Raw genomic sequence first — 16,555 nt, forward strand, 5'->3', positions numbered from 1 at the left:
TTCCCTTTCCTTATCTTAAGAACTTATACCTCCTAAATTACAAATTATTTTCTTATTGTTTCTGTCTCTTCCCATGGTACCCAGCAGAAGCCGTTCAGCATTTTAAATGAAACTTTTGTTTCTCCTCCTTCCCATTTCACTCATGAAAACACAAATAACTCCTTTTTCTCCATACCACAAAAATCTGATGTTTCTTGTATTTGGGATAGGGAAGAGAAGCGTGAGGGAAATAAACATTTATTGAGCATCTACTGTGTGTCAGGCAACGTGTGAAATGTTTTTAAAAAATTATTTCATTTCATGCTAAGGAGACATCGTTTCTTATTTTTCCCACCTTATACATTGAAAAATTGACTTCTTGAGAGCTTTGTAGACTTTGGGAGAGCTCTAATTCTTCCTGGGAAATGCCATTAACTCTGACAGTGGTCCATTCCTAGCTAATAGGATATGTCACCCCAAGAAGAAAGATTTTTAATTTTACTCAGTGTTCTGTATGGTTCCCAAGAAATCTGAGAGGAGTTATGTTCATCTTGGATCTCGGGGCCAGATTTTCTATCCATTGCAAATTTTTAAGAGAATTGCCACAGAGTAGCTTTGTGCTCTGTTCTTTAAAGTAGTTTCCTTGCATATTGTCTCTCCAGAATTCAACCAGTTCTGGGGCATAAGGCGAGTTAATTTTTCCTCTCTATTCTTCCAACTGTTTGCATTTTTCTATTTCTTATAGTGTTTGCCAAATGTTGGTCAGTGTTCATAAAGTGATTAAGTATAAAGCATGTTGATTTCATGTACTCAGTTGAGTTGATCTTGAAGGAAGACTGTATTTACAACATAGGAAACTGATGCTGTTACACTTCTGTAATTCAAACTAATGTTAATAAGAAACAAAAAAAACCCACAGAACCATTTTGTTAGTTGTTTAAGTGAGAAAAATTAATTGGAGCTCCGTATTGAGGCTGTATACTTTGTAGCTGTATAGTCTTTCCTCTTTCCAGAGCTTGGTCATTGTTCAGCCTAGACAAATGCTTTAAAAAGTTTTCCTGGGTGTTTCAGTGGATTGAGAGTCAGGCCTAGAGATGGGAGATCCTAGGTTCAAATCTGGCTTCAGACACTTCCCAGCTGTGTGACCCTGGGCAAGTCACTTAACCCCCATTGCTTAGCCCTTACCACTCTTCTGCCTTGGAGCCAATACACAGTATTGACTCCAACACGGAAGGAAAGGGTTGTATTCTAGCAACCATCTATATCATTTGATGGTATCAACTTCACAGAATATCCATATGCAGCAGTTTTACCAATATATTGCTATAGGGAAGGAGATAGTACATTTTGTGTTTGTAGATATGGTGATTTTGATAAGTGTTAATCAAATACAACATCAACAAATGAAATTATAATACAAAACTAAAGCATATTATTGTCACCAATGTAGACAAGAAGAAATGGGTATAAGGAAGAATGAAGAGGCAAGACTTAATTTGCAGAATTTGTTAAATACCTACTATGTTCTAGACATTGTGAATAGGCACTAGAATACAAAGACACAAATAGTTCCTGAATTCAAAAAACTTATATTCTTCTAGGGAAACATTTTCATAACTAAATATATCCAAGATATCTTTTTTACAGGGAAGATACTAGTATCTGAGGGGGATGAGAGAACTTTCTTGAGGAGTTATGAAGGAAACAAGGATTCTAAGGTATAGAATTGAAGAAGTGAAACATCCTAGAAAGAGACCAATGTGGAGACCTGGAGATGGGAGTTAGAATGACAAACAAGATGTATATAGAGGTCATTCTCAGCCCTGGAGGTATATTTTAAAGTTTATTAAGAATGCTGCAGCTGCAGTCTACGTTGAGCTTTGGTGATCACCAAAGATTGCTATTGAGAATGGAAATGTAAGATTCCCATCCCATTTGTGCATATAGCTATTTTGCTTTAGGATGTTGTCCCTATGCATATGATTTCTTCTTAGCTTTTGGAATATTGACCTTCATATTGTACCTGTAATCTGGTTTCTGTTTCTGACAGACATATCCTATAAGACAATATCATTTCAGAGAAAAAATGTTTTACGAGAATGAAGAGTGGAGACTATTGTTGCAGGTCAAACAGTCCCTTTTCATACCAACACTGTCTTGTAAAATGTATTAGGGTAACCAGTAGCTCAGGTGGATGTATTAAAATAAAACTATTTGACCCTGGGTAATTCATTTGATCTCTTTAGTGATACTATTATTGTTACTATAAAATCTTAAGCTTTGATTTAGGCAACTCCCCCCCCCCCCCCCCCCACACACACACACACACAATGCATTTTATTTTTGACTGGACTTGTTATTTCATTAGTGTAGTCAACTCCTGATGAAGAAACCACCTATAATTAGGTAGATCTCCTTAGAAATTTGCTTGGAACACAAAGGGGATAAGTGACTTGCCCAGGTTCGCAAAGCCTAGTGGCTTTCAGAGGCAGTACCTCACTGCTGACAAGGATAGAGTTAGCTTTCAGCAAGTGGATAAAAAATGATGCTGTGAAAAGCCTAAAATAGACAGGCTTGGTTCACCAGGAACTGTGCTGATAGAATAAATGTTACTGAATCTCTTCCACATGAAACAAAAACAACCAACTCTCTTTGTCATGCCCTACAGCTGTATAAGCTGATATTATTTCATATACTTCACAAAGCTGTATGAAAAAGTTTTGGACCACCACCAGCAACAGTAGCAAGTCATGCTTCAAGGCCACCATTTTGGCTAGCTTTAAGGATAACATTCTTAGCAGCTTTATTGGTTGTACTTCTTCTTTGATCAGATCTCTCTCAGTGTAAGTTCTGCATTTTAAATCATGGATAAGAGATCTTCCATTTGGATACCACCTTCTTAACCAGCTGTTTATTTCCAAATTACTCTTTCTCTTCTGTATCTCTTTGCTTCAGTGACCAAAAATTAAGAAAGCGTAAACTATCTTGCTCAAGATTTCATAATCATGGGTGATATTTTTAATCTTTCAGTATCATTTGTGGTCATAAGAATCAACAATGGTGGGTAGTCCTTTTTTTTTTTAAAGTCTGGAGAAATTATCTTGTTTTAGATACACATTTCAAAGATATAATAAGACTTTATTGTTATTACAGTTATCATCATCTGGTTGTTAATATGCTTCCTTAATATCCCTGAGCAAAAAACAACTATTACTACTCTTTGATGCTTTTTTCTCATCCCTTACATTGTCCCTTACATAAACTTCTTTGCCTCTAGTGTATATGTGTATAAATGATGTTGTTCAGTCAGTTTAGTTGTGCCTGACTGACTCCTCATGATCCCATTTAGGACTTTCTCGGCAAAGATAAGTGAATTGGTTTGCTGTTTCCTTCTCTAGCTCATTTTATAGAAGAGGAAACTGAAACAGACAGGGTTAAGTGACTTGCCATGGGTTTCATAGTTAGTAAATGTCTGAGGCCAAATTTGAGCTTAGGGCTTCCTAACTCCAAGCTTGGTGTTCTATCCACTGTCACCCATCTATCTATCTACTATTCCATATGTACTATGTATATGCCATATATACATATACTATACATAGTTTGTATATCCTTAGAGCATACACTTCTACTCTTCAGGCGTATGCTTTAAAAAATAGTTTGTCTTTTAAAGCTCTCACTGAATAAATGTTTACTTTCCTTTTTTCCTTGGTAAAAGACTTCCATTTCTCAACCTTCTAAAAAGGGGAATGACTCCTCTCTTATACTTTAGATCCTTTTTATTCTCTTCCTTTTGTTTTATTTAAGCATTCTAATTTTTCCAAACAACCAAGAATGGTTTTCTTTGAGTTTTCTTTGAGTTTGTGTGTTTTCTTTGTTTTCTTTGTGTTTTCTTTGAGTCTCTTTTCTGTAACAGATTTCATCCTTGTTTTCAGTGACATTTCTTTTGTCAGCACGTATTGTAACTTGACCTAATACATGTTCTCAGAAAGTTGCTCTGGCTGAAAAATTAATCACTCTTTCCCCTTTTTGTTGATGAGCACCTCAAAATCTAGCTAGACTTATCCTTAGCCCTGATTAGACACATTCCTAAAGATTTTATGAGTTGGTATAGTACCTGTCAAATCTTATTCCTTGCTGGAAAACTCTTGTATAACCCAGGGTCACTTTCACACCATTATGAAGTACAGGAGTACAACTGTAGTGAGTGCTGGAGATTATAGTACTATTTAATTTTTCTGACAAAACATGGATTTTAATCTTTAGAAATCTGACCTAATATTACATTGCTTTTTTATAAAACTTTACAAACATTTGGTTTGATGTCATTAATAAGTTTTACATATATAATTCCCAAACTGAATGATTTTTGTGATTTCATTGAGGAAAAATTATCAGGTTAGTTTGATTGAATTGAGTGTTCAATTCAATTAAAAAAAGTCTAATTATTCTATATGCATCTTATACACCTATGTTATATGGACTAGATCTCTCAACATTTCTATGAGAAATTGAATTTTCTTCAGTAATTACAGTGAAGCAAACAATCCCAGTAGTTGGAGACTCCCAGTGTGGGAGACCACAGCCGAGCCCGTGGTCTCCCAAAGTCCGGAGGTCCTTCTGACTAGGCAAATAAGAGATGAGAGACTGAATGCTCAGACCTGTGCTTAGGCATCACTCAGTGTTCTGCCATTGCATGGGGTTTGCATTTATTTTATAGCTTCAGTGAGTACATGCTTTTCTGGCACATAGCTTCATTCTCAACACACATGTTTCCATAGAACCCAACAACAGATGTGAAGCCAAAACATTGTTGCTAAGTGCAGGGTCAACAGGTAGAATCAACCTGACCCAGATATAGGTTGGGGAATTCAGAGTACAGATTTTCCAGAAGTTTTTATGACTAGAAAAGAGGGTCCTATCTAAGTGAGTATATAAGAATCCTTAGGTTTAATTTTGTAAGTGGGATTTCTTGGTAATATTATGGGGGGGGACAGAGTGGGACATCTGTATTAACCCTGCAAGCATGTTGCTCTCATCTATTTTTCCTGGGGCTAAGAATAATAATCATAGCAATTCCAATAATAAGGGGATGTTAATAAGGAAAGTCACTTGGGGGGGGGGGGTTCATTGGGTGTTTCCATCCTTCCTAGGCACTGCTTTACAGTCCCCTGGTTTCCATGTGTGACTGTGTCAAACAGTGTGGTCTTCAATGGCTTCCAGCACAGTAGCCTATGCAAAGTAGTAAAAATGACTAAAGGAAACTAATAGGAAGAGAGGAGAAACCAGATAGAATGCACAAAAGTTTTAGGGGTAAGAAAATGTATTCTCAGGATAGCTTAAATATGAGCACTGTACCAAATGATTATAATAAAATGTTCATAGATATGACTACCAGAAATAATTGCAAGACCATCTCCCCTGCTCTATGCCTAATTTATCATCTCTTCAAAAGCACAATGCCAATAATATAAAAACACAAAGCATTCTTGGTGAAAATATGGAAGATGTAAGCTGGCTTCTGTAATCAGAATTGTATAGCAGAGCAATAATTTGCTATCTTAAAAGAATTGAAAGTCACAAAGAATACAAGAATGTAACATTCTTATTGTTCTGTGGACTATATTTTAAAAATCATTTGTTTTAATAGATACCTTGAACTTAGTTTAAAATATGTGATAAAGACAAAATTCCTTGAAAAATGTAACTACTATTCTTTCTATGCAATTTTATAAATGCTTTTTCTAATTGTTAGTTGATTATACTGGCTGTGTTTGTTCATGGATAGTACATGGTAGGCATTTATGAGCTACTGTTTAGGGTGCAGTCCCACAGGCTGATCCCTAAAACTTAAGATTGCAGCCTCTGTCTGTGAGCCCAACCTGTGAATATTAGATGGGGGTATACTCCACCAAATTCTTTCTTTCTTTTTCTTTCTTTCTTTCTCTTTCTTTCTTTCTTTCTTTCTTTCTTTCTTTCTTTCTTTCTTTCTTTCTTTCTTTCTTTCTTTCTTTCTTTCTTTCTTTCTTTCTTTCTTTCTTTCTTTCTTTCTTTCTTTCTTTCTTTCTTTCTTTCTTTCTATCATTTCATCCATCTATCATTCCATCCATCTACCCATCTATCTATCTATCTATCTATCTATCTATCTATCTATCTGTCTATCTAGTAGAATATATTATATATAAAAATAAAAAATACTATACTGTGGGGACTTCATCTGAGATATATATAACTCCTCTACACATTTTGCAGGAACCCACTAGAGAATCTCCCTTTGTATTCCCTAATTTTCTATGGAGCCACTGGAGAACAATTAATATTTTGTTTTGCTCTAATTCAACAGTTTTCAAGTGTCTTTCTTTTGCAAGTTATATTCCTTTCAGATAATTGTTTGCATAGTTGAGTGTTTTTAAGTACTGATAATTACTGTTTTATTGCATCTGTTACTAATGTAGAAGATAATATAAACCATATGGATATTATATCCTTAGAATACTGTGACCAAGTGGTGTATCCAGAGCCATACAGAGGATTTTCCTTTAAAAGTGCCATATGATTTATAGAGAAAGTGGATGTTAAAATTTTTGTGAGATAAGGAAAATGTGAACTACTAAGTGATATGAGGCAAAGACAATGCCTTTTTGATTTTTGGTAAGTTGCCTAAAGATATGAACCCTTCTAAAATTCTAAGTAAGGCAGGAATTTTGGAAAACATTGGATACTCATTAACAAGCCTTTTAGAGACTGCATAGGATAAATTCCTTAACCATTTGATTCCACTTATTTGCTATAGATTATTAATTTGATGAAGAATCATTTATCTCAAAAATCTTATTTGGCTTGTATTAGAGTTCATTCTTTAAGTTAACATTACTGTTATAAAAATAATCATTCACATTTTTTTTCAGTTCTGTTGATTCCACATTCCAGATGATGACAATTTGCACAATAAATCTCTTGAAACGACATTTTAAATAGTAATCTGGCTGTTTAAAAAGTGATTGTAATTCTATCTAAGCAGAATTAGTAAGAATTTTTTTGTCCTTCCTCATATTAGAAGAGTTCATTTCTAAATTCTCATAAATCATTTCAATAGATAAATGGGAGAAAATAATTATGAAATGTAGAACAAATTTGTATTTCTTATATTTTGGTTGATTTGGGGTAACTGAGATCTAGAATTTTTTGTTTTATGTTCATTGAAACTTAATTCTTCACAAAAATCCAGAAGAGATACCCATGGAAGAAGATCATAAATTATTAGAACCAATGAGAATAACTTTCTTCCTCAATTTTGACAATATATTTTGCCACAGAGTTCAGTGCCATTGAATTCAAACTTCTTTTGTTCTCCTACAAAAAAATAATGTTCAGTGACTAGGTATGCTGACTGATGGACACGAGATACATTACTATGTATTCATGCAAAATTTACTTTGTTGGATATTTTATTACTGGTTTAAAATACATAAATTGAATATTTTGAAGACCCTTTATGTCATGTCTGTGAATACCAATGTGGAATGGGCAGCTCCATTATAATTTTCTTCCCAAAGTGCCTGAAAGGTAAATAATAGCTCATCAGTGATTAATGGAAATAGCTTTATCTTCATTTTCTTTATTCAGCTGTACTGTTCTAATCAGATGTACAGTAACTTTGATTATGTAAATAGTGGACATTTTACTTCATCATGTGCTGAAGTTTGGAATGCTTTACCAGTTAACTGTGTTACTATCCACTATACTTTCTTCCTGTAAGAATCAGTATTAGGTACAACGAATTGTTTCACTGGTATACAAAATTTATTGTTGGTTCTTTGTTTTATTCACTTTAGAGAGCTGTTTATTCTTTGTTTCAAAATGTCTTTTACAAATTTTATCTTTTGGACAAATAAAAATAAGGATCATTGTTCTATATTTGCTTAATAACTGTTCTTGACTAAGTTGATAAGCAAGCCATGTATTTTTCCAAATTAGTGATAAAAATGTTTAAGTGCAGAAATACCTCGGGCACGTTACTAGAGATCTTTTTCAGAGTTGTCATAGGATTATTAATGGCCAATCTTTGGTCCTGCCATTCAAAGAAGTTCCCCATGGGACTTGACTGTTCTATTATCTAGACCATATTTTCTTTTCCACAAGAATAGCAAATGCTTTCTTGAAGTCTATATATAAAATGTATATTAATTTAGTAATCTTGTCAAAAGTGGAAGCAAAGTTCGCCTTACTTGACTTTATTTTTTAAATTCAATTTTATTTTATTTTTTAGTCAGTGGAAATCCACCTCTCTATTATTACCTGTTCCTCTACCCCCATCTCCCATTGTGGAAGAAAGAAAAATAAACTCCTGTTACAAATATGTAGAGTCAAACAAAACAGATCTTTGCACTGGTCATATAAAAAAAAATAGTCTCAGTATGCACTGAGACTAATGCTTATTTTTGAGAAAATAGGGAGAAAGTTTGGAATTGTGGTTGGTCATAATATTCATCACAGTTCCTCAGTCTTTGAATGTTGTTTGAATTTACAGTATTGTTATTATTGCATCAGATGTTCTCATAGTTTGGCTTCTTGCACTCTGCATCAGATCATAAAAGTCTTCCTAGGATTTAGAGAACATCTTTTATTTCAGCCATTCCTTCAATTGATGAGCACTTGCTCAATTTCCAGTTCCTTGTTATCACAAAAAGAGCTATTATAAATACTTTTGTACATGCGGATCCTCTTCTTTTATCTCTTTAGGATATAAAACTAGTACTGGTATTACTAGATCAAAAGTTACAAATAGTTTAATAGCTTTTGGAGCATTGTTCCACATTACTTTCTACAAGGACTGGACCAGTTCACAGCTCCACCAGTAGTGCATTAATGTCCTGTTTGCCATAAACCATATAGCATTTTCCTTAGTTTTCTTGTGAAAAGCCTAGTGCGTTAGCCCTTCTGATACTCTTCTTCTAAGACTGTGTCATATCCTTATTTTCATCCTATTATCTGCCTTTGCTATCGTCTTTGTTTAGGTCTTTGCATTCAGCATCTTAATTTTGCAGCTTTTGAATTTTGCACTTATCTCATCCTATTTGGTTCATACTACTACTTCTCAATCATATGCTAGTTGCCAAATTTTCAACTCTCACATTGTACAAATATTGGAATATCAAAAGTCTGTGTTTGCCTAATAGATACTCCTATCTTAGTCTGAAAGAGAGAATGTTAGAATATATTTAGATTATGTATACATATTGATGACAACTGTTAATTTCAGTGTCTGCTGTCAGTGTTTGAACAGAGTAAAATTGACCTTTGACAAAATGCATTTTTTTTTTGTTTTTGCTGTTTTGAGAGGAAGAAGAGTTGCATATTTAACTGGCTGCTGTTTGCTGACAGAATGATGAGAAATGAGTATTTATTCAAGGATCCTTCCCTTTCCCCTTCTCCAAGTGGAGATAGCAGTGCTGTCCTTAAAAAGGGTTGTTTAGTAAACCAGGCAGGATATCAACTTTGTTGTTGTTCCACTTTAGCAGATGAAGGGCCATTTAATATGAACTGCATTCCTGCAGGTTTGTGACTAGTACTCTACCTGTCTCTTTTTTTGATTGTAGAAACTGAAGGTCTTCACATTAGCTACCCTGTTGTTATCAGTATGACATTCTGAAAGATATGAAACTTTTGGTAGCATTTTAATGCATTTATAGCTAAAAGGGAATAAAAGTATTTTCCCTCTTTGGTGTAGCTTTTAAAATCTATAACATTCTTTTCTGCACGTTTTTTTATGTATGCAAGACACAGGCAATTATATAAACAGTATTTTTGAAATGTGCTTTTCCTATACAGGGTAGCAATAGGTTTCCATTTTAATTTGGCTTAAATTAAGGTATCAATTTTTATAATCCTTAGAGATACAATGTATCTATCTGTTGCATGATGTTAACATCATTGGCAACTCATCAAAACATTATTTTATTGGTAGAATTAATAGCAGAAAAGAGATCACAGCTAGTGCTTCTTTCTTTGGTCAACAGGCTGTTTTAGAGCGTGACCCATAGTCAGCCTATATGCCTTTAATTGCATTGTCCATTTTACATCCTCATTATTATATTTTTAGGGTTTATGAAGTTTTTTCATAGCTTTTTTATGAAATAGATCAGTTATTATCATCCTATTTTACTGATGAAATAAAAACTGTAGAGGTATCTGGATTGTTATTTATGTCTGAGTTTGTGAACTCTAAAATCTATTATTAGTTACATTACACTGTGACAACCCTCACCCCACCCTGCCACACTGCTTTTGTTAATTTTGAAAAGAATACACATCAAATGCTAAAAGTTGACTTGTACTTCTTAGAATCTCCCTTCTCTAATTGCTTTATAATTTAAGGCATCCTACTTTTCATTAAATGATTTAAAGATTCTCCAAAGATAGCATCTATTCTCCATTTTAGGATAACAGTGGAAAGACAATGGTCAGCAACAAAAATGTTTCTTTTGCTATTTTTTAATCCTAGGTTTTCTTGACAACATCTATAGAAAATGAGAGGGAATAGCACAAATCTGGTTTCCTGGGTAGCATCTTCACTTGACCTCCAATACATTATTTTTCCATAACAAAAGAGCCATCAATGAGCCCCATCAACTGACTGCTTAAATCAATGGATAGCACAGTATGAATTGAGTAGCATTTTTCACTTTTAGAACATCCCCCTACTTCACTCCCCACTTTCCAGTAATCTAGTTAGTTACATATCAGCTTAGTGCATGGTCTCTATGATTTCCAATTTAGATTTTATCTGGGGATTTTTAATTTGTTCTCTTTCTAGTTTTTAAAGTTGTATGCCCAATTCATTGACCTCTTCCCTCTCTGATTTGTTGATATATGCACTCAGGGATATAAATTTTCCCCTGAGGCCTACTTTGGCTGTAGCCCATAGATTTTGATAAGTTGTTTCCTTAGTACATTGTCTCTAAACTACACCAGTAAAATAATTTTGACTCAGATGATGCTATGTATAAAAGGACATTTTTAAAAGATGAAATGACTGAGGAAACAAAGATTTGATCTTCCAAGCATATTAGTTTATTAAGCAATGCATGCCAGTTGCCCAACATACGAGATCCTTTCCTCAGCCTAGGTCTGGAACTGAATACAAGGGGAGGCAGAGTTTTATATTTAAAAACAGTTATCAGATAAGACCAATTAATTAAAAAGAAACAATATAAAATTAGGTAATCTGATTTCTATTTGGAGAAAGATTAGGAACTTCTTGAGTTGGGAGGGGGAAAGTGAATAGGTGCAATTCCCTGTATTCCAAAAAAAGAGGTGTGTTTCCTCCTCCTCCCCTCCAAGTGTTTGTAAACAATCAAAGGAACATGAAAAAGATTGATTAATACTGGGCTAGTTTTCAGATCAAACATGGGTTGCTTGAGATGTACGATCATGAGATTACTTGTATCATCAGTCTTTGGCTCGGACTGGGCTTTTGGTCAGTATTACCAAGGTCCTTAGCTAAGAGCAAGGGTCCCCAAACTTTTTACACAGGGGTCCAGTTCACTGTTCCTCAGACTGTTGGAGGGCTGGACTATAAAAAAAAAAACTATGAACAAATCTGTATACCACTGTTTTGGGATAGCAGAGACTGAAGTGCTGGCTGTGATGGGCCTGTCACACCTTGCACAGGCCCATTACTGCCACCATTATACTGGGCAGCAGTATACACAGTGCGAAATCCCCTGCCCCAGATGGCCACTCACCATGCTGACATCTTCCATTGTGCAGCCACATAATCCTTTGCGCGGCACCTCATTCTCGTTCAGTTACTCTCAGAACAAGGCGCCATGGAAAGGATTATGTCACCAGAAGTAGTACTATATGTGAGCGATGCCGCACTTTGCAGATGCATCCTTTGCACCTCTCACTGACCACCAATGAAAGAGGTGCCCCTTTCCAGAAGTGCGGTGGGGGCCAGATAAATGGCCTCAGGGGGCCACAGTTTGGGGACCCCTGGCTAAGAGTATTTAAGCAACAGATAAAGGTGGTCCAGCTTTTCAGCCACACAGTGTAGGTTCAAACAAAACAATAAGTTTTTGCCCCAATTCTCACAATTGAGTAAGTTTTCTCATAGGACAGAAGTTGGACTACATCCATAATTGAATGGAAACTAAGTTAGTTCTAGAATTGAGTCACCAGATGGGAATCAGTGTTGTCCTCTCAGTTCCCACTACCACTGTTGCTTAACTCCCCTCCATTTCCCCATAATTGAGGCATTCCAGTGGTGGTAGTGATGTTATTGGCCCACTGTTAATACCTTTATAAGTTATCTGAATTACATTAAGTAAGTAATTCACCCTTTCACTTTTCTTGCTTGGCAGTAAAGAGCACATTTACTAGATGACTGTTTAGGCTAGAGCTTTACTTTGTAAGCATGGACTGATGTTTTCCCCCATGTTAGGTATGTTAGTCAACATTTATTAATCAACTACTATGTAACAGGTACTATGCTAATGTAGCGACAAAAGAGTGGTTGCCATAAACTGTGACCATGAAAATGTTGTTTCATGACTGTGAATTGCCAAAAGCATAAAGATAATTTTTAGTGTCTTGGTTTTATATTAAAAATAAAGTGGTCGCCATGGGAATTAATTCCCAAATATGAAATACCTAAGTCACCTGGGTTTATGGAGATTTTAATTAATACAAATGAAGGAATTAAAAAAAAGGAGAGAGAATAAGAGAAGTATAGAATGAAGGGCTTAGGCCAACATGGCCTAGTCCTGAGCCTTAAGAGAGAGACTAGTCAGTCTTTTATCAACTCACAACAAGATTTGTCCCAAGCAAGATTCTAGTGTTCAGAAAGATCCAGTTACTCCAACCAGTCCAAACTCCAACTCAGCTACCAAAACTGAATTCACTTTCAGAGGCCTTCTGACTTCCTTTTAAAAAGAATTTTCTCCTATGTCACCTCCCCTAAGTTTTCACATCTACCAATCACAGTAGACGTTTTCCAAAGGACTGACTATTTTTGATTCACACCTGAGTAGACTAATCTTGTCCTTTGCAAGTTGCCTGATTAATTTGATTTTCATAGGCACTTAGTACCTCTTTGTATTAGATCTAAAAATAGACCTAGCTTAAGGGTTCTTGCTTCACTTTAAGTATGGGTTGAGTACTTTTCATTGTTTAGTAAGGAGTTTACAACTTTATCTTCCCCTAAAGTATGCCTAAGTATGGGTGGAGTAATGTTAAGAGTTCCCACTTTCCTGTCCCAAGTCCCTTCGTTGTTTTAAAATGGGGAATGGTCCTAACCAAATGTTCTAAGGTAGAGTCTGAGAATTTTTAAGATTAACACTAAGGAGTATTTCATCAATAAATTTTACCTTTCATAAATCTTTAAGTAAATATTAATGAGTGATATTCAATAAATATTAATGAATTCTTACTCAGAATCTCTGTGTAGCTGGGCTGCATTCCTAAGGCTTTTTAAAAACAAAACCCTCTTGGGATCTGTGTGTTGATTTCAAGACAGAAGAGTTATAAGGATTAGACAGTTGGGGTTAAGTAACTTGTCTAGGATCATCTAGCTAGGCTATCTGAGGTCAGATTTGAACACAAGACCTCCCATATCTAGGCTTGACTTGCAATCTGTTGAGCCACCTAGCAGCTGACCCCATTCCTAAGGCCTTTAATCAAATTATAAGCATTTTTCAGGTACTTACTTTGTTTCAGATGCTGTTACTCCCTTAGATTTCAAATACAAATATAAACAATTCCTTTCCACAAGGAACTTATGTTTAAATGGGGAAGACAATAAGTCCATATGTGGAGAATAAATATAAAATATTTAGAAAAGAGTTTGCAAAGGAAATAACTGACATTTGGGAAGATCAAGAAAGACTTCATATTTAAAGTGATACTTGAACTATATCTTTAAGGAAGAAAAGGATTCTGTGGGGTTGAGCTGAGGAAGGAGTACTCCTTCTTGCCAAGGGACAGTTAACACAAATGTTCCCAAACTGGAGATGGTGTTTGTCTTCTGTATGAGGAACAAAGAAGAGGTCAGTTTGGCTGGGTTCAGAGTGTGGGAAGCAGAGTAATGTCCTGTAAGTTAGGCTGGGGTCAGATTGCAGTGGGTGTTGAAAGCTAAACAGAAGTGATCATTTTTTATTCTAGAGGCAATAGGGAACTGCTGGAGTAGATTGTATCTAGGGAATAGGAAAGCACCTGTGATGGGCCGACATGATCAATCTGTGTTAAAGAAAGTTATTTTGGCAGTTATATGTAGGATGGGGAAGGAGGCCAATTAGAACTGTTTTAATAATCAGGCAAGTGGTAATGAAAGACTCCCCTACATTAGGAGAATTGTGAGAGATGCAGAGATAGTATAACAAGATTTGGTAAATGTTTGGATGTATTGGATGAGAGAGGAGGAGTGAGGAGTATGATATGTTGCTGAGTATGATACCAAGATTTTAACCTGGAAGAATGGAAGACTTGAAGATATCTTCAACAGGAATAGAGAAGTTTTCAGGGGTTGGTTTTAAGGAAGGAAAGATGGTTTTGGTCATCTTGAGTTTGAGATATCTCTGGGATATCTAATTTGAAATGTCCAAAGACAGTTGATTTGACAGATCTGAGGAAAGAAACATTAGATAGCTAAATTTGTGAGTCATCTGCATAGAAATGTTAGTTAAATCCTTCTGCCCTGATTAGATTATCCAGACAGTATTAGAGAGATAAGAGAAGAGAGAATAGAACCATGGGAAATCTCTACAGTTTGTGGACATGATAGGGTGATTGGCCATTAATAACTCAGAAGGACAATGAAATAGGTAGGAATAGAACTGTCTAGCTTGATCACTTGGGAGTAAAGTCACTGAGCCAGGAATTATTCCTAGGAGGATATTACCCTATGATATATTAGAAGACATTTAATATCCTGCATATATCCTGGGCTCCTTTAATATAATTCTGGGCAAATTTTTGTGAAACATGTCCTTTACTAGTAGTGGTATCCGTGGGTGTATATGTATGTTTGCATACATACTAGTACATTTACATGCAAGTTTGTTTTAGAGGTGACATGATATAATGTATAAGTTGTAGGCTTGGTGTTGGGAAGACCTGGGTTCAAATCTCAGCTGAGACAGAATACCTATATGGCCTTGGCCTCTCTAGTCCTTAATTATGATTTGATGACTACTAAGGTTTCCTTTAATGCCTTGATTTTAAATATACACGCAATTTTATTTATTTACATACATATGAAGTACATCTTTCAATTATAGATGTTTGCAAATATCTGATTCTTTTTTTTTCAGAAAGAGCTAAACTGCAAGGAAAATACTTCTGAAAGAATGGTAGTTTAATCAAATCATTTTTCAGAAAAACTTAGTTAAAAACATTAAAGATAAGAAGATGAATTATAATGGAAACTTGTATTAATACCAATCACTGTAACTTAGCTTTTTAACTTATTTTCAGGGCAAGTTTATACGGATCAACTTTGATGTCACTGGTTATATTGTTGGAGCCAACATTGAAACATGTATCCTATTTCTGCAACATGACATTTCTTAAATAGTTTTTTTGCTTATAGTGCTATAAGGTATAAGTAATCGTATTTTTTTTTGTTTGTTTAAGTATTTTTAGAAATAATTTAAAATATTATGTCAGATATATTTTACTGATTGGAATACAATGGGTATGCTTATTTTCCCATTAAAATCTTTAGTTCTTAATTGAACCAACAACTGTTTCAAGATGTCTTTGAAATAGGCTTCAATATAAAGTTAAAATTTCTCTAATAATGTAGCTAGTTGTAATAATACCTTAAAGCAATGCATTGTAATGGATAGAGAGGTGAACAGGAAATCAAGACCTTTAGTATCTACCTTTTTATCTCCGCACTCAGCCAACTTTTTAGAGTATAAGTTGCAGAGCATGTGCCCATTTTCATTATAAGAAGGATCTGCCCTTCCCCAAGTCTCAATTCATATTTTTCATAGCAATTTAAGGCTTATGAAGTTGTTTTTTTGTTTGTTTTTTGTAACAACCAGTGAAGTACATATAATAAAAGTTGTCACAAAATATCGAGGCTAGCAGGAAAAATACAGTATATATCATCAAAGCTCCAAATAGGTAGAAAATTTCAGAAATCCATGAGAATTGACAGATATTTTAAAATTGAAACTTGAAATTAAACAGCTATAAGTCGTTCTCAAAGATTATATCATAAATAGATGGTGATATTTGATGATAATAGTAGAAAGTACTTATTTAAAAAGCTTCAATAAAGACTCAGCACATGGCAGATAAATCAACACAACAGATCTAAATCTCAGGAAGAAACAAGATTAAAAACCTTTCTTAACAATGTTCTAATAGGAAGGAAGTACCTTAGAAAGCAGGGAACAACAATAAGAAGTTTCTTAATTGTTCAGTAAGAAGAAAAATTCCATGAAAGAAGAATTAGGAACAAATGTAGATAAGATATTAGAGATATCAAAGCAGATTATTTTTTAAAAAACAGATTAGAGAAAATTGAACTACTTATGGAAGCTCTTTTTAAAGAAAATAATTTAGTATA

At 34.7% G+C, this 16,555-nt stretch overlaps 1 protein-coding gene across 5 annotated transcripts in view; it reads left to right on the forward strand.

Moving 5' to 3' along the window:
* Nucleotides 1–16,555, forward strand: part of MYH10 (myosin heavy chain 10) — a 199,968-nt gene that overhangs the window by 86,671 nt on the left and 96,742 nt on the right. For all 5 annotated transcript variants that reach the window (XM_056817527.1, XM_056817530.1, XM_056817529.1 and 2 more), the window contains one exon: nt 15,451–15,514. In XM_056817527.1, the coding sequence (XP_056673505.1) occupies nt 15,451–15,514 (64 nt within the window). The remainder of the gene's footprint in view (nt 1–15,450; nt 15,515–16,555) is intronic.

Source organism: Monodelphis domestica, chromosome 2 (assembly GCF_027887165.1).
Source record: "Monodelphis domestica isolate mMonDom1 chromosome 2, mMonDom1.pri, whole genome shotgun sequence".
Classification (NCBI taxonomy): domain Eukaryota; kingdom Metazoa; phylum Chordata; class Mammalia; order Didelphimorphia; family Didelphidae; genus Monodelphis; species Monodelphis domestica.